The 24,383-nt window shown below is 35.0% G+C and overlaps 1 protein-coding gene across 1 annotated transcript; it reads left to right on the top strand.

Moving 5' to 3' along the window:
• Window positions 1–2,572: 2,572 nt before the first annotated feature.
• PRXL2B (peroxiredoxin like 2B) lies at window positions 2,573–23,898 on the top strand. The gene is made up of 7 exons (XM_053690344.1): window positions 2,573–2,777; window positions 7,334–7,538; window positions 12,127–12,178; window positions 13,749–13,812; window positions 14,937–15,012; window positions 20,763–20,881; window positions 23,745–23,898. Exons 1-7 carry the CDS (start codon window positions 2,715–2,717, stop codon window positions 23,769–23,771), a joined length of 606 nt encoding a protein of 201 aa, XP_053546319.1. The 5' UTR covers window positions 2,573–2,714; the 3' UTR covers window positions 23,772–23,898.
• Window positions 23,899–24,383: the final 485 nt, after the last annotated feature.

The raw sequence follows: 24,383 nt of genomic DNA, 5'->3' as shown, positions 1-24,383 counted from the left end.
AACTGGGTACTGGCAGACAGCTGTTAGTACCTAATATGGCGACCAATAGGTTGAGGGGGGAGGCTTAGAGAGCTGTTTGGGGGGGGGGGGTCAGGGCGGTTGGGGGGTAATGGAGGATCCTACACTTTATCTAAAATATATATTTTTTAAAAAAATCTTTAAAAAAAACACTTTATTTTTATACTGGCAGACTTTCTGCCAGTACTTAAGATGGCAGTGACAATTGTAATGTGGGGGAGGGAAGAGAGCTGTTTGAGGGGGGGTCAGGGAGGGATCAGCGGGTGGGATGTGTCAGGTGGGAGGCTGATCTCTACACTAAAGCTAAAAGTAACCCTACAAGCTACCTAATTAACCCCTACCAAAATGGGCCTAGATCAATACTTTGAGTTGTCTACTACACTAAAGCTAAAATTAACCCTACAAGCTACCCAATTAACCCCTTCACTGCTGGGCATAATACAAGTGTGGTGTGCAGTGGCATTAAGCGGCCTTCTAATTACCAAAAAGTAATGCCAAAGCCATAAATGTCTGCTATTTCTGAACAAAGGGGATCCCAGAGAAGCATTTACAACCATTTTTGCCTTAATAGCACAAGCTGTTTGTAAATAATTTCAGTGAGAAACCTAAAGTTTGTGAAAAAGTTAGTGAAAAAGTTAACGTTTTTTTTTATTTGATCGCATTTGGCGGTAAAATGGTGGCATGAAATATACCAAAATGGTCCTAGATTAATACTTTGGGTTGTCTACTAAAAAAAAAATATATACATGTCAAGGGTTATTCAGGGATTCCTGACAGATATTAGTGTTCCAATGTAACTAGCGCTAATTTTGAAAAAAAAAAAATGGTTTGGAAATAGCGAAGTGCTACTTGTATTTATTCAAAAAACTGAAATATATTCAACAGCGCAAACCAGCAAACACTTCAAGCTGTTCCAGATTAACAACTCTCCCTAATGGTCGTTAAAGGGTTAAAAATGTACAAAGAAAGGTATCAGGAGCAGCGCTACCAGAGCTAGAAGTATTCATCAATAAGAAAAAGGGGAGAATATATTTCACTAATAAATATTGTTTAATAAACACATGAAAAGACAATTGATGTGGCACTAAATATAATCAATTAATATATAACTTTATAAATAACATGAAATATAAAGTGACCGGTCACACAGAAATTAAAAATATATGTTTAATATAGTTAAAGGGACATTAAACCCATTTTTTTTCTTTCATGATTTAGAAACAGCATGCAATTTTAAACAACTTTCTAATTTACTTCTATTATCTAATTTTCTTAATTCTCTTGATATTCTTTGCTGAAAAGCATATCTAGATAGGCTCAGAAGCTGCTGATTGGTGGCTGCACACCGATGCCTTGTGTGATTGGCCCACCCATGTGCATTGCTAATTTGCTAATTCTTAAACAAAGGATATCTAAAGAATTAAGCAAATTAGATAATAGAAGTACATTGGAATGTGGGTGAAAATTGTATTCTCTGTCTAAATAATGAAAGAAAAATGTTGAGTTTAATGTCCCTTTAATAGGTGATTATCTGATCCTAAAATTCATAAAAATGTCACAGAATTGATGAAAATATCATTCTATAACAATAGGTACATAATGAAAAAAATATGCCCAATTTTAAGGATAAACAAAGTCACTGTGTAATATTTATATTTCATGTTATTTATAAAGTTATATATTAATTGATTATATTTAGTCTTTTCATGTGTTTATTAAACAATATTTATTAGTGAAATATGCTATTGTTCTCCCCTTTTTCTTATTGATTAATACTTCTAGTTTTGGTAGCGCTGCTCCTAATACCTTTCTTTGTAGTACTTGTACTTATTGCCCTATAATTTGCAAAAAAAGCAAAGATCATGTAAACATTGGGTATTTCTAAACTCAGGACAAAATTTAGAAACTATTCAGCATGGGTGTTTTTTTGGTGGTTGTAGATGTGTAACAGATTTTGGGGGTCAAATTTGGAAAAAGTGTGTTTTTTTAAATTTTTTCATCATATTTTATAATTTTTTTTTATAGTAAATTATAAGATATGATAAAAATAATGGTATGTTTAGAAAGTCCATTTAGTGGTGAGAAAAACAGTATATAATATGTGTGGGTACAGTAAATGAGTAAGAGGGAAATTACAGCTAAACACAAACACCACAGAAATGTAAAAATAGCCTTGGTCCCAAACGGACAGAAAATGGAAAAGTTCTGTGATCACTAAGGGGTTAATGCAAAGAGTGCTGCTATGACTGTTCTGGCTAAAAGAGTCTATCGCTGAATATTATCCAGCTCTCCTTTTTATTTTCTATTTAATTTTCTATTTCCTATCTTTCCCTTTCTCCTGCACCTCACTGCAGGGCTTTATTCAGTATCCTGTCACTCCTTATCTCACATCAAATGACTTCTGTCACAGAGCAGCCCATTTATAAGTTATAGTTACATAGAGAACTTGTGTAACAACAAAACGACCTTTGTCAGCTGAGCTTTATACAACAAAGCCCCGCCCACCGCCCAATATCAACCCGCAGTTCCCGCCTTCTCCTCGTGCTGCTTTCCTATTGGCTGGATATTTATGTAACGCACAAATACAATGTAACAGCTTTAGAACTCTTGTGTAACTGCAGCGATCATTATTTTATACAGTCCGGGTCAATCGGGTGAATTCTGCCACTTGTCTGCCCTGTTTACTGCTAACCACAATGGCTTCTGTGGATCTGGCTAAGGTTGGAGCGATCCTGGTGAAAAATGCCCTGACCGGAGAGGTAACAATTTGATGGCGCACAAGGGCGGAGGCAGCTAATTAACTCTTTATTAGCCTGATCTATTACACAAACTAGCCAGTCCTGTATTGTCATGCAAAGTGGCGTTAAACTGAAAAATTCATGATTATTATTTATATTATTTTGTAATGACATTAAACTGTTCTTTAGATTCTCATTAAAAAGTGGATTTAAATATAACATTGTCTAAAATGTCACATTGCAGAGAAATATAATTAATTTCTGATCTTTAGTTGAAGAAATAAGATTAGAATATTAGGTACATTGTATTAGTTGTAGATGCTCAGATGTAAAATCCCCCACACCCAGTGACTGCAGCTGTAATCAGGGGCATTGATTTCATCATTCATTATGCTACATACAATGTGTTCTGATTGTTTTCCTTTATTCTGTGGAGCACCATATTGGGTATTAAATAATTATTTCATATTATTTAATAAGCATTATATATTTTTTCCAGCATTATGTACAATGTTACAATCAGTATCAATGTTTTTTTTTAACCCTATTGGAAGTTTGCAGACACTTTATATAAAAGACTAAAACATAGCTCAGTTGATGTAATAAATTCATTTGTATCTTTTTATGTAAATGTAATTATTTTAAAAAGAATTGTAACATTAAAAGGGACATAGAACACATTGTAAAAAAATAAATCTGCATTCTTGCAATAAATTAAAGGGATATGAAACCACATTTTTTTTCCTTTCATGATTCAGATAGAATCTGCAATATTAAACAGGTTTCTTCTACTATCTAATTTTCTTGGTTCTCTTTGTATCTTTTGTTGAAAAGCAGTTATGTAAGCTCAGGAGCTTGCTTGTGTCAGGAGCATTATATGGCAGCAGTTTTGCAAGAATGTTATCCATTTACAAGAGCACTAGATAGCAACACTATCTCCTGCTCTGTGGCGCTCCAGACACCTACCTAAGTATCTCTTCAACAAATAATATCATGCAATGCAAATTTGATAATACATGTAGCCACCAATTAGAGAGGGCTACCTAGGTGCTGAACTAAAAATGTGCCAGCTTCTAAGCTTAGATTCCTGCTTTTTCAAATAAAGATACCAAGAGAACAATTTTTTTTTTTAAATAATAAAAGTAAATTAGAAGTTGCTAAAATTGCATGCTCTTTAATCATGAAAGGAAAACACGTGGGTTTCATATCCCTTTAATTTTGACTTTCCTAACCCTTTAAAGTAAGTGTGAACTTGTATGATTTTTTTTTAAATACTATTAAAAACAGGGGCACTTTCATTCATGAAACTTTACATTGCAGCGTTTAGTTTTTTAATACTTACCTTTTTCTGCAGCAAAGTCGGACCAGCGATCCAGGCTTCCTCCAGTCATGGCGTGCACCCCAGAGCGTCCATCTAGTGAGGCCACGCCGTGATTGGAGGAAGCCGGTTTCGTCATTGCTGTGCTAAGTACAGCATGAGAAGCGGACGGGGCATCACCGATCCTGCTTTGCTGCAGAAAAAAGTTAAGTATTTAAAAAAAAAAAACCCGCTGCAATGTAAATTTTCATGAATGAAAGTGCCCCTGTTTTTAATAGCATTTTTAAAAACTGGACACTCATTCATGAAAGTTTACATTCACTTTAATGAATAGACCCCCTTAGATAATCTTGTGTCTTGCAAGATAAACTAAGATGTCTTATCAGTACTACGAAGTTCCTCAAATTTTTTTTGGAAAAGGCAAATTTTAGGCCCTAAATTCTTTTAAAAGGCGGCTGTGGCTGGAAGTCCCAATTAGAGTCAAACTCTCTAACAATGGAAATTATTTAATGGGTTAAATCATTTTATTATTCCATTGCTGCATGCATATAATAATGCATTTATTCCCTGCAATGGTGTTAAACACACAGTTAAAGTCAGCTCCATTGTAGTAATGTACTACTGGAACCTCGCTGAACACATCTGGTGAGACAGTTACAAGAGACATATGTGTGTAGCCAAATTACATTTGATAATAAAAGTGAATTGAAAAGTCTCTGCATTTTTTTTTTATCTGATTCGTGAAAGTATAATTTTGACTTCCATGTCCTTTTAAAGGGATACTAAATTCAAAATTAAAGGCACAGTTTACTCAAAAATGTTCTACTCTTTTATTTGTTCCCAATGATCCACTTTACCTGCTGGAGTGTATTAAATTGTTTACAAATATTCCCATTACCCTTATATTGACATTTGAAATAGTTTATTTAGCCTGTGGTATCCCCACCCATCCTGAAAGTTTTTGGCCTTGAGGCCAAGCTATGTTAACACAGTGAGTAGAAGAAATTACACTCCCAGTGGGTTATAGAAGAGATAAGGTAATAACATTTTATTTTTGTTCTCTCCAAGTATTGGTGATTGGTTTATGGACAGATATAAGATAAAGAAGCAGGTATATGTACACAATGTGATAATGTAATGAGATCTGATTATACCTACAAGCTCAACCCATTTTATTAGGTTGTAGCTTCAAAACACAAAACCAGCTAATTCATATACACAAATAAGCCCTAAAAAAGCAAATCTCATACATTTTATACTCTGCAGCTGGTAAAAAAATAGTAATTGGAAACACACTAAATTTAACTTTTTTAGAGTATACTGCCCTTTTTTAAACTTCCATGAGTCAAACAGAGCATTTTGTTTTACAAGACTTTTTCATTTACTTCCATTATGCATTTGTGCAGTCTTTTTATATGCACACTTTCTGAGGCACCATGTCCTACTGAGCATGTGCAAGATTCCACAGTATATGAGTCTATGATTAGCTGATTGCTGTCACATGATACAGGGGACCGGCTAATTGAAATATATTTTTTACTTTATCAGAAAAAAGTACTGTTGCCTTGTCTCTTTATTATGTATTTGTTGGTTATGCAATTTTACTGTAGTTGTCCTTTAAGTACAGAAACTGAGTTTTATCTTTCCCAGGGAGTATGGTGCAAAACATGTTTGTTTGGTTTTTACACAAACGGAATACTACATGGAAATTATGTTTAATTTGTTTATGTGGAATGACATTTATTTATTAATGTCCATAATTTGAGCACTCTAACTGGAAGGAATGATATGTGGCAGCGTTGCTTAAGAAAATTATATTTTAATGTTTTATAGAAGGTATATTTTTATCTCTGCAGCTAGGCCTGTGTAGAGGGCAGCAGGAATTTAGAAGGGCCACATATTTTGAGAAGTGGTTAAATGGCATAATACCTTTCCACTCTTATACTCTCCAGATGTTTTTGTTATTCATTTCTATTACAAATCAGCAATCCCTTGGATGGGTGGAGTTATGACTCGCCCCTGCTTCACTGGTAAAAAGGAGCAAACATTGTTGCTGGGTGTTTGAGGGCGCAATAGATTCTTCAGCATATAGGAAAGCTCAAAAACTAAGGGGTCGTTCCCATTGAATCACAATTAGGTTTGTGCGAGGTCACAAACTGATAAATATGCTGTAGGAAGCAATTTCGTTTATCAACCGCTTCCAATTGAGCTTTATACCTCAATATAATAATTTTGCGTCCCATAGAGAATATTAAAAGTCATTTTAGACAACTTTTATACCAGGTTTCCAATGAAAGTGCAAACTGTTAATACACTGTCGGAGGCTGTCGATTACATTGAGAAAAATTACACCCAGCTCAAGTAAAAGTATCAGAGGAGAGCTTTTTGAAGCCTAGTTCCCATTGAAATTTTAAATCTTGCAAACAATGCAAATGTTTCAATGTAGAATTTTTTTTTTTTATAATATGTAATATTTATTTTTGCTCCATAGATTGGAATAGTTGCACGTATGTATTTAAATATAAAAATATATTCAAGCACATATCTACAGAATTCAAACTAGACCTATGCCTAGGGCAGCAATACATATATTAATAAAGTGGAAAATATAATTATAATAAAAAAATAGTATTTGCTTATAGTTAAAAAATAAAATAAAAAAAATGTATTATAAATAAGTGTACCTTTTTGTTTCTCTAGAGGTGATCTCCGTTAAGGAGCACTGACACTAAACCTACATTTTATAGTGTAAGGTCAGATTACCATAGCAACTAACTTGAGTTTCAAGAAATCTGATGTCGGGAGGCAGAGTTAACACAACGTTAAATACACCTACATGAAAAGGGTGACTGCACGCAATGCGCAAAATATCCAATGGAAACCTGGTACTAAAATGGAACAGTAAACTACTTTGGTAGCTTATGGATGCATTTTTTACGGCTCAATGGAAGCAAGCCCTTCATAAGATACTGCAGGGGTTTAATACGAAGTTATGCAAGCCATAAAATAATAGTAAAATACCCCAACACATTAGTTTCCTTTTGCTCTTTTATTCCCATTTAAGATATTAAACCAATCAATAAACTTTTAAACAGATTTTTTTTTTTTATACTAAATTATACCCCTATAATTTGTTTTCTCAGTATGATAATGTTTATTTCTGTTACAATTTAAATTTACTCTTTCACAGTTTATTTCTATGTTGTTTTTAGCTCTACTGTTAATTAATCATGTTATACTTCCTTTTTTTTTTTTTTAGATGCTAGAGCTGAAATCTTTCTGGAAAGACCAGACCACTGTCCTATTTTTCTTACGAAGGTTTGGCTGCCAAATTTGTCGCTGGATTGCGAAGGATGTCAGTAAACTGAAAGACTCATTGGATTCCAACCAGATACGTCTTGTAGGAATCGGACCAGAAAATGTTGGACTGAAAGAATTCTTGGATGGTAATTTTTTTAAAGGAGGTGAGAATATTTAATATAGTAGATGTTTCAAATAACGGCTTATTCTTGAAACTGGTTTATTTTGTTGTTGAGTACAATATAACTTTGTGAATAAATGTCTCCTACACATTTTCATTGGCCAGATAACATATATACATTACTTTAACCATTTTTGAAATAAAATAACCCATGGTTTTTACCAATAAGTTGTAATAAGTAATAAATCACGGACTGATCTTTATTTGTATAGCCCTTTACAGTGTTATCACAAATCCATAGTTGGTTTTAACACATATTCAACATTTATATAAGTACATATATATATAATGGTATAGAAGTAAATACTTATCCATCTCTTGTTACATGAGATCATTTTGTCCTCAGAATATGTCAAAATAAATATTATAAGATGAAAAAATGAATTCTTTACCATGAACATTTTTATTTTTTTTATAGATTTTAATGAAAAAGAAAATACAGTTCTTTACTGACCATGTGCTCTGACATTTTGTAACTGGTGATATATATATATATATATATATATATATATATATATATATATATATATATATATATATATATATATATATATATATAATATCTCCAACTGTACATTTAATTGTCAGACAGCTTTAGACATATCCCGATAACTATTGTCTCTAGCCCAGGAAACTCTTCTGTCCAGGAGGAGTCACAGAGAAAAAAATAAAGTGCCATTTATAAAAGATATATATATATAAAGTATAATCCTCATTTGTTAAAGTTACACAGAAACATTTAAAGTACAATCAGAATTTGTAAAACCACAATCCTAAAAACACAGCTATATACAGAATGTAAATGACTTATATACAAAGCTTATCTTATGTGTAATAACACTTATAGGACATTCTAAAGTTTTAAAATAAATTAAAATGCAAAGAATAAACTGTCAAAACCCTCATGTAATGCAGTGCTATATTTTACTGAGCTTGTCTCTCCTTCACATCCAGAAATATAGGGAATGTACATAAAGAGAAAAATAAAAAATTAGCATTTCTAGAATCTGGAGATCTTGAGGGATCCCTTTTAATATGCATATATATAACAAGACTTTAACGTCCTTTTTATTACATTTCATACAAATTATAGCAAATGGTTTATAGAGGAATGTAGTTTTCAAAGAAAGTGGAAAACAGCACACCTTTCTTGTCTGTGTGGGGCACGGAATACTAGACTTGCCAAGTCCACTTCAATATCCAAGAAACAAAAAGATTCCAGCCTCCACAGCAAATAAAAGACCTTTATTTTTCCCATATGGGGTCCCAGAACAAACATACAACGTTTCAAGCCAGTATTAGGCCCTTAGTCATGTATTATGACTAAGGGCCTAATACTGGCTTGAAACGTTGTATATTTGTTCTGGGACCCCATATGGGAAAAATAAAGGTCTTTTATTTGTTGTGGAGGCTGGAATCTTTTTGTTTCTTGGATATTTAAGAGGAATGTAACCACTGTGAGACTGTTACCTTAGTAGTTGCTTATTTATAACCGTCCCTAACTGGCATCAAAACAAAATATATGATAATGTCCTTTCAAAGCTAGAGAAGCCAAGGTTACACCATATCAGCACTGGTTACTTTATGCAACTAAAATATTTTATTGACTTCTTTAATATTTTCATAACTAATATTATTTAATTTAAAAAAAAAAGTTTATTCTCAGGCTAATCTTGGCTTTCAATAAATCATTATGGCTACCATGTATTTAGCATTTATTGTCCATTGTTTATGAAGTGCTTTATGTCCTTTTAAAGGGAAAGTAAGCACCTTAAAGGGACACTCAATCTGAATTAAACTTTCATTATTCAGATAGAACATGCCATTTTAAACAACTTTCCAATTTACTTCCATTAACTAAATGTGCCCAGTCTTTTTATAGTTAAACTTTTTGAGTCAACAGCTCCTACTGAGCATGTGCAAGAATAAGTGTGTATGCATTTGTGAATGGCTGATGGATGTCACATGGTACGTGTATGCATTTGTGAATGGCTGATGGCTGTCACATGGTACAGGAGGAGTGGAAAAAGACATAACTTTTAAAATTGTCAGAAAAAAAATCTACTACTCATTTGAAGTTCAGACTAAGTGCTATTGCATTGTCTTGTTATCTTGCATTTGTTGATTATGCAAATCTACTGTGTTGACTGGTCCTTTAATATTTTTATAAAAAATGTTAAATTATGCATAATGAAACAGCTTTGCAATATACTTTCATTATTTATTTAGTCCCCTTTTTCTATAATTTAGCTTAGAAGATTGAGCAATTTCTTTTTCTCAGAACTTGAAATGCACTTGCTGACTTCTCAAGGCTATAACCCTGCTACATATCCGTTCCTAATGGTCTTTATCAGATAACAACTACAAAACAATGCACTTTATACAAAAACTATGACAGTGGCTAGCCCGTTTGTCTGCAGACTAAAGCCCAGATTGGCTCCTTCAAAATAGGCAAATGGTGGGTGAAGTGTGGCTATTGAAAAAATAATTGCAGTAAAAAAATATGTTAATTTGTTTTAATCTGCTATATTATTCTTCATCAACACAACAGAAATGTCTTGTAATTGCAATGTGCTTACTGTTACTTTTAAGTAAATTTAATGATCATTATAGTTACAGATTAGTAACAATGCATATTTTTGAGTATCTATATAATCTTAGTCTAAATCAGAAATCTAGACTTAATCATGGCAAACAGAACATCATTTAAATATATCTCTGCACATCCGCACTGAGACAATTGGAGAGAAAACCTGATTATCTGAAATCCTCGAACAGTGAGGGCTTTTAAAAGGACATCAAACTGAAATGGTTTCATTTAAAGGGACACTGAACCCAAAATTTTTTTCTTTCGTTATTCAGATAGAGCAGGCAATTTTAAGCAACTTTCTAATTTACTCCTATTATCAAATGTTCTTCGTTATCTTGCTATCTTTATTTGAAAAATAAGGCATCTAAGCTTTTTTTTCTTGGTTCAGAACTCTGGACAATTTTTTTTTTATTGGTGGATGTATTTATCCACCAATCAGCAAGGACAACCTAGGTTGTTCAAAAAAATGGGTCGGCATCTAAACTTGCATTCTTGCATTTCAAATAAAGATACCAAGAGAATAAAGAAAATTTGATAATAGGAGTAAATTAGTAAGTTGTTTTAAATTTCATGCTCTATCTGAATCACAAAAGAAAAAATTTGGGTTCAGTGTCCCTTTAAGATTCAGATATTCTCAAATTTGCTTCATTCTCATGTTCTTCTTTGTTGAAGAGATATCTAGATAAGTAGCGTGCACATGTCTGGAACACTACATAACAGGAAATAGTGCTGTCATCTAGTGCTCTTGCTAATGTATAACATTGCTGCAAAACTGCTGCAGACACGTGCACATTACTGAGCTTACATCCCTGCCTTTCAACAAAGGATAGCAAGAAACCAAAGAAAATTTGATAAAAGTAAATTGGAAACCCAAAGGCAGAACTTTTCTTCACTTTCTGCGATTATATATATTTTTTTTAGTGAACATATTTTTGCAAGTGCTTTTGAAATAAAATAAAATGTTAAATTAGACAGATACATTAGAGCACCAGTTCAATTGCAATGTGTTGAATAACTGGAAATTAATGCAATTTTTTAAGTTTTATTAAAATAGTGCAGCATTTGAAAATTGCATTTCAAATTAGCTACAGACAAAAAAAAATTCTTAAGTTTTTAAAATGTCTTGAATAATTTTGTTCCCTTAGCATCACATAATTAAAAGGTAGACATATTGTAATAAAAAGGTGTATTGCTCACAAGAATATCTTACATTCAGAAGTCAGAAAGGCTAGGGGACATGGCTGAACAACTTCCTGAGAGTCAGTCAACAATAAATGCACTGCTCTATATTTGACTGTTCTCTTCAAACAGCACTTTGCTATGGATGCACTTACACAATGCACCCTGAGCACAGCTCTGTTTGATAAGAACAGTAAATGTGAAGCAGAGCTGCAAAGTGAAAGTGTTAACAGTTCCTGCATGTGTCCCACACTTTCTGCAGATATGCTGCATTTTCTGTGATGACATCTCAGATAACAGCATGTTCTGCCTTGGGCATTGGATGTTTTTTTTTTTTTTTAAATTGAATGTTGTGTCTGAATCATGAAAGAAAAATGTTGTGTTTTTTAGTTCCTTTAAACTTGTTTGTGCTCATGGATGCTTGAGTCAGACATTATTGATCTAAAACAAGCCAAATATTGCTTTTTACCATGAGTGTATGAAGACAATAAAAAGTTATCTTTCTTATGCGTTACTTTTCAGAACTTGGGATTTGTTCATATCTTCTTGATCTTTGTACCTACAATAAGTCTTTAATACATTTACATCTTTAAAACATATTTAGTTAATATTTACTCTCAAGTGTGTTTTGTGGACTCTTACACAACTGTCCGCTCACTTAAAGGAGCTTTACATATTCTATTTACTAGAGAACTCTTTTATGAGCACTAATTCCATATATACATAGTCTAACAGGATTATATTTCCAGATAACATCTCTTCATGGTATGTTGCATAAATCTCATAAAAGTTTCTTTTTCAGAAATATATCTAGATGAATCTAAGCAGAGTTACAAAGATCTAGGATTCAAAAGGTCAGTGCTCAAATATATCATCAGACAAATTATTTTGTAAGTTGTAAAGTGTGATCATTAGAAAAAAGAGATATCAAACTCAATAATTTAATTTGACCAATGTTTAATTTATTGCTCATCCCCAAATATTGAGGGATTCTCTGTTCTCCTGGAACATCTGCTATCTAATGAACTATAACAGTGATATTCCAGCCTAAATAAAACCTGGATATCCCATTACTCTTTATCTTAATAATCACCTCAATACCACCACTATATAAACAGAAACCACATAGTCTCCGCATAAATACCTCCTCCCCACCGAAAATCTAATTCACTGCAACGTTGGGTGCCATTCCAACCTATTAAACTACCTTGTGTACAGTATGAATCCCCTGTTGTAATACATACTGTAACCCAGTGAAAAGTCCCTAAAATACTCAACAGACACAAAAGGGTACTACCCTTATTCATGATCCCCCCCCACTCAAGGCTATTCTTACCCTATCATTTATAACAGTCATTCACAACTCAACAGACCATATAGAAATGATTATCAACCAAGAAAAGGCCTGTCAACCACTTCAAAATGTATTCAATCAATATCTTGTTTGTTGAATGAAGACCTGTGTCCATAGTTCAGACACTTCAAGTCATTCCACAAAGATTCCTTGTAGGGATTTTCCTTGCCATAGTCTGGGCCTGGCCATAATGTGTTTTACAGTTGTGGATAGGTAGAGGATGAATATATGACCATAGCAAATGCTTCCATACAACATCATAATTACGCATACTCTCAACAGTCTGATTTATAGGGGCAGAAAACAGGGGGTCTTGTTGATATAATCCTTGGGTGTTGCTAGATGGTTAGGGTTGGAGTTGGGGCATTTAGGGGTGAACTTTTGATATTCCCAGATTACCTTTCTAATATTTTGACATTAAAGGGACATTCCAGTATAAAAATAAAATGCTCTTTTTTTTTGTTAGAATAATTCATTTCTAAACCAATTTCTTTATTTTAACCCCTTCAAATGTATAGTCAAAGTTGTGCTCCTGTGCCACGCTAGGTAAGGATACAGTTGGTGAGCCAATCAGGAGCAGGTATACATGCGCATTGTCTAATCGATCAACAACATTCTCTATTGATTGTTGTTTTTTTTTTTTTTTTTGGTTTAGTTTTCACTAGAAGCGAAGGGAAAGCAATAGAAGGGACAATAGGACAAAGGTCCCAAACTGTTACAATCGTACTGCATGCAGGATTGTTAGGAGCACTGCTAATGTAGCAAAGTGTTATTCGATCCCAAACAAAGCCCTGTTAAGTACATTTGTATATTAAACTAAAAAATATATAAATTAAGGAGATTGGGGAGGGCCTAATACAACCATTGAGCTGGCCTGTTGTGGTTGCTTGGTTTTTAGTTGGAGAAATATTCTAGTCTTTATGGTGTTAATATTTGTTAGGTATTCCGCATATAAGATGCAAGTCATTCTGCACCAAATTATGATATAGGGAGTATTTTAAAACATATTCGTGTTCTGTAAACGCTTACAGTATAACTGTTCATCAGAAAAAAACTTTTTTTTCTTCTAGGTATAATGCGCTGTCTGTAGTTCCTGCAGCCCTTGGGAAGAAAGTTCGGGAGATTACCACAAAGGTTAGAAAATACCAAATGTATTGGTTGTTTAATGAAGGAACATAGTTTAAAATTTTTAATTTTTTATTATGGTTAAATAAAAGTGAAATATTTAAAAAAAAAAAAAAAAATCAGCATTTAACTTAGACCTCTGATTTGAACTTTAAAGGGTAAAAAATGGATTAGAATTTACATAAATTCGGTGCTTGCAAAATATTTTATTTAGTTTCAATAGCGCTCTGTGCCTGTGTGTGATCATTTTATTTAATATTGCACGCACAGTTATTTACAGCTTTTGTGGTTTAGGATTTTCAATGCAAAGTCAACATAATTTATGGAAAAATATTATTTATGAGTTAAAGGGACACTAAACTGCTTGGTACAAGTGTATGTATGTGTGTGTATGTATGTGTGTGTGTGTGTATATATATATATATATATATATATATATATATATATATATATATATATATATATATATATATATATATATATATATATATATATATATATATATATATAGCAGTTGCTGCATTTCCTGTGGACCAAATACCATCTTCCTCCGAGAGAACAAATGTATATTTTAGAACTCTCAATACAGCTGTCCTTTTCTTTTATCTCCATACAGTGATCAATTCTTTAGAATAAAATGTGCATTTACTATATCACAGAACACAAGAAACAAAGTCTTGTTTTTCCTCTTCTTTTTTTTTTTTATTCTTGAAAGAATAACCCACTCATCTAGGAATAATTCCTATTATTGGAATACTCCGTACTTTGAAGAAAACATCTGAGACAACTATATCCTTTTTTGAACTTTTGTTTCATATAGTTTTTGTTCACATATGACATTTATAATACCAAGAACAATTTTCTGATTAGGTTTTTGCTTAAGCGTTAAAAAGAGCATCGTCCAATTGTTATTTAGTATCAAACAAGTGTGTACTCTTGAAAGTCCAACATCTTATCATAAAGATCTATTTTCACACCTACAATTCATTTTGCATCAACCAAACAACGCTATCTGTACTAATGAAAGGAATTAGCCCATCTGTATCATATGTATTTGACCTTTTCTTTATATTCTCATATGGCTGTCCCCGATTAATACTTTTTACTATATATTTTGCTTCCTCCTTCTGCAGGCAAATGAAGATGGTGTGCAAGGTAATTTCCAAGGAGATCTTCTACAGAGTGGAGGGATGTTGATAGTGAGCAAAGGTAAGTGTGAAAACCAGAAATATTCTGCTGTACATAAAGTGCATCAATTCTGGATTCAAAATGTAATCATAACTTTATTAGCTACTTGTCACTTGTGTGCAGTAGGGGATGTAATTTGGCCTAGGCAAATAAGGCACTTGCCTAGGGCAGCAGATTCGGGGGGGGGGGCACAGCACTTTAAGTTTCTGTTTGAAGCAACAGGTGACTTAACTAGTGCTAGCTGTCTGTCTGTATTATATATATATATATATATATATATATATATATATATATATATATATATATATATATATATATATATATATATATATATATATATATATATATATATATATATATATATACAGTCATTCTCTATCTATATATTGAAAAAGTTGCCCAAGAGCTAGTGGTCCCATAAAATTTCTAGGTAGTCCCGTTTTTTTTTTTTAGCTCCGAATTTTCACGGTGTCATACGTAAATTTGTTATACACAGTTTCACACTTTTATTATACAATTGTATTAAGAATAACACACTCTGTATATAGTTATAACTTATTAATAATATAAATGTAGTATTTTGCCTAAAAAGAGCTGTTTCTTATTTAGATGCCATGAAGCAGTAATAGACGGGCACAAAGTCAATCAGGGACAGACAAAAACACCCCCCATACACACTTACCATTCCATATTCACACATTCACCATTCCATGCTCACACATTCACCATTCCATACTCACACATTCACCAGTCCATGCTCACACATTCACCAGTCCATGCTCACACATTCACCATTCCATGCTCACACATTCACCAGTCCATGCTCACACATTCACCAGTCCATGCTCACACATTCACCAGTCCATGCTCACACATTCACCAGTCCATACTCACACATTCACCAGTCCATCATCAAATTTGCTCCAAATTCTCCTCCCTTTTGTATTCCTTGCTCCAGTGACACAACATCCAGTGTGTTCTTTAATAACAAAACATATATTACTCATGCTGATACCATAAACACTTCTTTACAAACAAAATACAGGCTGTACATTTTACCTTCTAATACCATCACCACTCACAGTGCTGGGCTCTCCGAAGCATGGGGCCTAGGGCAGGTGCCCCTCTCGCCATCCCCCCAAAGGGCAGGCCTGCCTGCGGTGCTGTTCCTGCACCCTAAGTATTATTAGCCCTGTGTGGTCCTCGCCTTGTATGAAGATACATTTTCCAGGGCAGCAATGTTACAGCATTATGCTGATTGGCTGCTATTGAGGACTGTCTCATCAATGTTCTGCAATTGTGTTTGACAAACAAGGAGACTGCTGCTTGGTAACCTTTTACTTGAGCATATATTAAAATAAATATAATGGAAAATAAATTAATTGAATGTGTAGTCAGAGCCAATGGCCTCTATTAAACAAGCTCCGTAAGGAGCTTGATGGCCCGTGTTTCTGGTGAGTCTTCAGACTCGCCAGAAACAGCAGTTATGAAACAGCGTTCACAAAGACCGCTGCTCCATAATCTGTCGGCCTGCTCCGATCGGGTTGATTGACACCTCCCTGCTGGCGGCCGTGAGTCTGCAGGGGGCGGCGTTGCACCAGCAGCTCTTGTGAGCTGCTAGTGCAATGCTGAATACGGCGAGCGTATTGCTCGCCATATTCTGCGAGGTCTGGCGGACCTGATCCGCAGTGTCGGATCAAGTCTGCCAGACCTTGATAAATATGCCCCAATATTTCCAGTAGGCAAAATAAGCAACTGCATAAGAAAAAAAATATTAAATAAAATTAGAGGCGCCCTCATATACTAGCTGCTATTGTATTGCCAGTATTGATGTGCTATGCACTACAACAAAGTGATGATTGTGAGACCTATCACTAATTGCTATGATATGTATCAATGCAATAAGTAGTGTAAAAACAAAATAACAACCTGCATATATATATAAATTGACAGACTTAAAAGAAACTACTGTATATGTAATATACTACAATGATATGACTATCTCCTTAACGGTTAAAACAAAAGATAGTCCACACTCTAAGAGATATTTCGTAAATCTCCAGGCAGCAGACTCATTCCAGATCGATGTTGGCAGTCACAGGTTCTGTTCAAAAAGAAAAAGAAAAAGAGAAGAGGCGCCAAATGGTGTGTATCGTTTAAAATTCAGCAGGCCAAGCCCCCAAAAGAATCTTACTTACAAAATTTCCAGCACTTGAGAAGTGCCACAAATGCCTTCTGAACTGTTAGCAGCCGTCCAGCTAGCTGAATTGTATCAGTACTGCTTCAATATTATGCTGTGTGAGACAAAAAACACAAAAGTGCCACAATAGTGTGTATCAGTGTGATCACTTGTGAAAGCGCAACAATTGAAATGTACTCACAGGATATGGGGCACTTGAGAAGTGCCACAAAGACCTCCTGGACACTTATCAGCTGTCCTGCTCACTACGTTCACCGGTATCCTCTGGGCTCAATTGTTCAGGTCACACAGGCTCCAAAACAGCACCTTGGAACATTTTTGTATTATACGAGTAGCACTGCATTTTTTGGCATTTAATTTAATTTTTCTGGCCATATATGCACTGAAAAATACACTGAGCTGAAGGTAAATTCCAAGGTGCTGTTTTGGAGCCTGTGTGACCTGAACAATTGAGCCCAGAGGATACCGGTGAACGCAGTGAGCAGGACAGCTGATAAGTGTCCAGGAGGTCTTTGTGGCACTTCTCAAGTGCCCCATATCCTGTGAGTACATTTAAATTGTTGCGCTTTTGCAAGTGATCACACTGATACACACTATTGTGGCACTTTTGTGTTTTTTGTCTCACACAGCATAATATTGAAGCAGTACTGATACAATTCAGCTAGCTGGACGGCTGCTAACAGTTCAGAAGGCATTTGTGGCACTTCTCAAGTGCTGGAAATTTTGTAAGTAAGATTCTTTTGGGGGCTTGGCCTGCTGAATTTTAAACGATACACACCATTTGGCGCCTCTTTTTCTTTTTGATAAGAAAAAAAATATTTACCATGGAACCTTCCTGGATGATCAATAATGTAACATACTTCCTTAATGGTTCTGTATGTTTCTGCAATATTGGTTGCTAATGTACAGAAAATATACTGATAAATATGCAAGCTGGACTTAAAAGGCTTTTGGCTGCAAGTCAGTGGTGATATCAAGACAAGATGGATGGCATTTTGAATTTCAGGGAACATCAAACTAGCATGTACCTTGGATGTGTGTATAGACCCTGTTTGACCTGAAGATTTGGTCTGGTAACCTGATTCCACAGCTCCTAGTGAGTTATTTTGGCAGGAGAATTGCTGCACAAAATCAGATTCTAAACATGACCGGAATCCAAAGGCACCAATAAAGAAAAAATTAACTATTATTGTTATACTTTATTAGTGACTTTGGTGTGCTGGCTTTTTTTGCAATTTGGTTTATTTTATGCAGCTTGCTTGTCCGTTTATGGTGTGCACCCCAGTAACTGTGTGTGTGTGCGGTCTGGTGTAATGCTGCACTTTTAGGATCGCTGTGAGCAGCAGAAGAGGATCTAAGAGTGGTGGTGCTCATACCTGTTACGGTTGTTGTGCATATATCTACCAAGCTTCGTGGAGTAGCTGTCGTGCCTCAAGCAGATCCCCTCACACATAGCTTCACTCACAAGCACCTGAGGCTCTCCGAGCAAGTACTGTCCTTAAAATGCTGGTGCACAGTGCATACTTAAATACACTTTTGAAACGGCGAAACTTCTTTTTTTTTTTTTAGAAACATTTTTGAAAGTACTGAAATGCATCCATGTGCATTCCAATTTTGGCTGGAAAGTCCCTTTTAATGCTAGAATTTTAGCCCACCAGTAAGCTTTGAAAAACAAAATTCTAGACTTTATTTGTATTTTATAATGATATTTCTCACCATAAAACCTATACCTCCCACAGTTGTTGCGTGATTACACTTCTAGTGAAAAATGCCGTTCTTCTTTATATTTGTACCTTTTTTGACAGAATTTAGCCACATTTTACAAATGAAAACAAATACCTACACACTATCCTAAATCTTCAATGAAAAAGTAGTTTTTAATACTATATACAGGTAGCCCTCAGTTTACGCCGGGGTTAGGTTCCAGAAGGAATGGTTGTAAATCGAAACCGTTGTAAATTGAAACCCAGTTTATAATGTAAGTCAATGGGAAGTGAGGAAGATAGGTTCCAGGCCCCTCTCAACATTGGCATAAGTAACACCTAATACATTATATTTAAAGCTTTGAAATGAAGACTGTAAATGCTAAACAGCATTATAAACCTAATAAAATAATCACACAACACAGAATATATAATTAAACTAAGTTAAATGAACAAAAACATTTGCTAAACAGCATTATAAACCTAATAAAATAATCACACAACACAGACTTCACTTGCATTTTTCAGCAAACAGTTCTTTCTATGCATTCCAATCTGGACTGAATTATAGACAGGAAGATCTTGTTCCTTTGAAATCTGCTCAATAGCTCATGTCTGGTTAAACTGATTAATTTCAGCTTGCTTGGTTTTGCTGCAACACAAGCGGACAGCTCCGCCTACTGGCTATTTTAATAAATGCACTGCTTCTTAATGCTTTTCAATAGCAGTCACATGACTGAAAAAAAAGGTTGTTATTCTGAAACGGTGTAAATTGAACCGTTGTAAACCGAGGGCCACCTGTATTGGCCAGAGCATGTCCACTTACCTGCCAGTGTCAAGACGACAAAACTCAGTAGCTGAGTCCTTTGCTAATACATTTATTATGTGATGAATACTGGTGCACTTGGCACTTACAGCATATGTGCGTATGCTGCTGAATAACAGTAGTAACTATTATGTAGAAGCATTTTTACTAACAAAAATATATTGTTAAAAATGCTTCTACATAAACTTTAAATGCACATTTAAATTTGTATCTTTCTATCCCTTTAATTCTAAGTGTTTGTTTCTCCAATAAGTATTTTAATAAAGTTAATTAAAAGGTAAACACAGCAATGTTAGCATTAAACGTCTCATTAAAGTGCAAATAATCTGGGAAATTCTTGGTTTAAAAGATCACTTAATTAAAATTTTTGAATTTTATTTTAAAGACATAAGTAACTGGGATCTGTGTTTTTTGTTGTTGTTGTTTTTGTTTTTTAATTGTGTTTTGCATGCAGTGTTTAATGAAAATTTTATATAAAATTCCTTTAAAGGGACAGTCTAGACAAAATTAGACTTATGATTAAGATAGGGCATGCAATTTCAATCAACTTTCCAATTTACTTTTATCATGAAATTTGCTTTGTTCTTTTGGTATTCTTTGTTGAGAGCTAAACCTAGGTAGGCTTGTATGCTAATTTCTATGTTGAAGGTTGCCTCAGTGCATTTGGACAGTTTTTTTGTTTTTTTTCAGCTAGACTGTGCTAGTTCATGTTTGTCATATAGATAACATTGTGCTGAGTCCCGTGGAGTTATTTATGAGTCAGCACTGATTGGCTAAAATGCAAGTCTGTCAAAAGAACAGAGGCTTAGATACAAGATAATCACAGAGGTAAAAAGTATATTAATATAACAGTGTTAGTTATGCAAACTTGGGTAATAAAGGGATTATCTATGTTTTTTTAACAATACAAATTCTGGAGTAGACTGTCCCTTAAAACCAGGAATTTGTCATATTTACTTATTTATTGACATTTCTATATGTATATATTTGCATAAACAAGCATATTTCTGAATTATTTAATAGACTATACTTTCCCCCTTAGGAGGTGAAAATGTGATCCTACACTTCGTACAAGATTCTCCTGGGGATTTTGTACCTTTGGAAACTATTGTTAAAACTCTCGGAATCACTGCTGATGTGCAAGCAAGCCAGCGCCCACAGGTGAGCAAAGAGGCTATTGTGCAACTTGCATTATGCTAAGTTTAGCTAAACTCGTGATTAATTGTATAGAAAAATCTTAATTTCAGCATGCAGACAAACAAACTGAGTATAACCATTAGATAACCTTTTAGCACCGTTATGGCGTTGTATTTCGTCCAAACGGCGATAGGCTTTAGCGCTGTTAGGGCGGAATACAACGGCATAGCCGTTTGGCTTTCCTGAAGCCAATGGCGCTTACTGGATGTGATCGCGGTCTGGAGGGCATGCCTAGTGTCGTATGGGCGCCCCCCTGACCCGATCCCATAATTGAAATCTCGCGATTGCCTGCACGTTGTTCCGATGTAGACATTATGACCCTGTCATGAAAGGGTTAAAATCAATATGTAACCTTCAGCCTCAAGGTCAATATGTCTCCAGATTTTCTGTGGGGGGTTTGGAAATTAAAAAAAAGTGTCCCAACTGACAATCTACTTGTACCGACACATAAAATCATTTCTCAAATCAAACCCCTGACCCTGCATCCCCTCTGTCAGTGATTCTCTGTCAAAAGTTCCCAGCAGACCTCTTGTCAGCTGCATACCCCCCTCCATATCACATCCTAGCCCCAGCAGTCCCTCTTTCAGCCACATACATCCCCTCTGTCTGCTTCATACCCCTCCCAGATCAAATCCCAGCCCCCACAGCTCCTCCGTGAGCCACATACTCACATCTCACCTAAGATCAGAACCCTAGCTCTGCAGCCCCCCTCTCTGCTGCATACGCACCTCAGATCAGTACCATCCCCTGCAGCCCCTCTGTCTGCTTCATACCCCTCCCAGATCAAATTCCAGCCCCTGAAGCTCCTCTTTCAGCCACATACTCACTTTTCACCTCAGACCAGAACCCTAGTCCTGCTTCCCCTCTGTCAGCTGCATACCCACCTCCGATCAAATCCCAGCCCCCACAGCTCCTCCGTCAGCCACATACTCACATCTCACCTAAGATCAGAACCCTAGCTCTGCAGCCCCTCTCTCTGCTGCATACGCACCTCAGATCAGTAACATCCCCTGCAGCCCCTCTGTCTTCTTCATTCCCATCCCAGATCAAATCCCAGCCCCCACAGCTCCTCCGTCAGTCACATACTCACCTAAGATCAGAACCCTAGCTCTGCAGCCCCCCTCTCTGCTGCATACGCACCTCAGATCAGTACCATCCCCTGCAGCCCCTCTGTCTGCTTCATACCCCTCCCAGATCAAATTCCAGCCCCTGAAGCTCCTCTTTCAGCCACATACTCACTTTTCACCTCAGACCAGAACCCTAGTCCTGCTTCCCCTCTGTCAGCTGCATACCCACCTCCGATCAAATCCCAGCCCCCACAGCTCCTCCGTCAGCCACATACTCACATCTCACCTAAGATCAGAACCCTAGCTCTGCAGCCCCTCTCTCTGCTGCATACCCACCTCAGATCAGTACCATCCCCTGCAGCCCCTCTCTCTGCTGCATACCCATCCCAGATCAAATTCCAGCCCCTGAAGCTCCTCTTTCAGCCACATACTCACTTTTCACCTCAGACCAGAACCCTGCTTCCCCTCTGTCGGCTGCATACCCACCTCAGATCAGTCCCAGCCCCTGCAAACTCTCATTCAGCCACATACATATCACCTTAGATAAGTATCCTGAGCCTGCAGACCCTCTGTCATCAACATACAACATAACACTACAGATCAAACTATACATATACACTATACATATACACTATACATATACACTATACATATACACTATACATATACACTATACATATACACTATACATATACACTATACATATACACTATACATATACACTATACATATAGACTATACATATAGACTATACATATAGACTATACATATACAACCACAAATAACCAATATCAAAATATATACAAAGTAAATCCAAAAGCCTAAATCAGGCCTAGAAAGAGAAAAGGAAGCTGTGTAACTTTACATCATCAAGAACAAAAATCAGAGATAACCAGGGTAAAGATAAAAATAATAATAATGTAACTGATAGTTATCTTATAGAATTATGAATGAATAAATCACTGTTATCTAATACAAAAGTGGAAAAAACTTGCTATTACCCACTTGCTGGATCCCAATAACACAATGCACCAGGGATACATATATCACCAGCTGAGATATCAGCCAGTCCAGCTCCATAAACCAAATATGAGAGCCAATAACCAATCTACTTTTACTTGTGGCTATTGAAGAAATGTAAGGTTTCTCTCCCAATTCTACATGTCCCTGGTGTCAAAACCTGTACATATATGCACTTGGTTATCGCAATATATTGATTAGTTTATTTATTGCAACATATTGATCAGTTTATTGATTCACTTTTACAGTTTGAATTCAGATACAAATACATTACAGATACTAAACCTTTTCTCTCTGTCAAGAAAATACTTTAGTAAGGATTTCATTATTCACAGAGGAAAACCTATCAATGCAGTTTGCTGAGCAGGTATCTTGTAGTAATGTTTATTCTGACTGCGCCCTTTTTGATGTTACAAATAAGTTTATTTTATTCTTTATAATTCAGAATTCATTTTAAAACATTACTTTTTTTTACAATGGAGCATTATCATCAATAGATTGACATTCTAAAGAAGGCATTTTATACACTGTAAAATGTGAAATACATAATATTGGTGATGTTACGCATTTCACACAATAATTTCATAAGCAGAAATGAAACTCGGCTAATTATGACATTGGTATAATGTGTTTAGAACAACATCTATCATATAGTATGTTCTGTTTATTCACTTTTTTTTATTATTAAACATAACTATCCACCAGTTTTACAAACTATTTCCCATTTGTTTTTCCCACAGTGTAATGATGATGTTTGTACAAGATGAAGAAACATTTGGATACTGCAGAACAAAAGCATCACCATTGAGCTTTTATGATTGAATAGAATACTGTTGTTTTTTTTTTTTTTTTATACATCTCTTTCATTAAATAAAGACATAAATTATTTCTAAATGTGGTGAGCTAATGAATATATCAAGTATGTTTTGTGTTTGTTTCAATAGCTTTTAATAGAATAGGAAGCCAGGTATATTTGGACAATTATATTAAAGGGACATGAAACCCATTTTTATTTATTTAATGATTCAGATAGAGCATGTGATTTAAAACAACTTTCTAATTTACTTCTATTATCAAATTTGTTTTGTTCTTTTAATATATTTTATTGAAAAGGATGCACACATATACCTCATGTTATTGGCTCACCAGATATGTTCAGCTAGCTACCAGTAGTTTGTTGCTGCTTCAACAAAGGATACCAAAGGAATGAAGCAAATGAGATAATATAAGTAAATTGGAACGTTGTTTAACATTTTTTTTCTCTTTATGTAAAATCATTATTTAATAGAGTAGTACTTTCAGAAGTAAATGGCGTAATTACTTAATTACAGGAAAGCTGTTGATACATGGAATAGACTTTCATATAGGGGTATTAAGGA

This window comes from Bombina bombina, chromosome 8 (genome assembly GCF_027579735.1).
Source record: "Bombina bombina isolate aBomBom1 chromosome 8, aBomBom1.pri, whole genome shotgun sequence".
Taxonomy (NCBI): Eukaryota; Metazoa; Chordata; class Amphibia; order Anura; family Bombinatoridae; genus Bombina; species Bombina bombina.
Note: the sequence above shows the minus strand (reverse complement) of the source record. Positions and strands in the feature narration are given on the sequence as shown.

What these genes read in the sequence shown, in the direction of transcription:
- PRXL2B (XM_053690344.1), top strand. Translation starts at nt 2,715, where the DNA reads ATGGCTTCTGTGGATCTGGCTAAGGTTGGAGCGATCCTGGTGAAAAAT. An exon ending in AAAATGCCCTGACCGGAGAG is followed by an intron (nt 2,778 to 7,333) that starts GTAACAATTTGA and finishes TTTTTTTTTTAG; the next exon opens with ATGCTAGAGCTGAAATCTTT. An exon ending in TGGTAATTTTTTTAAAGGAG is followed by an intron (nt 7,539 to 12,126) that starts GTGAGAATATTT and finishes TTTCTTTTTCAG; the next exon opens with AAATATATCTAGATGAATCT.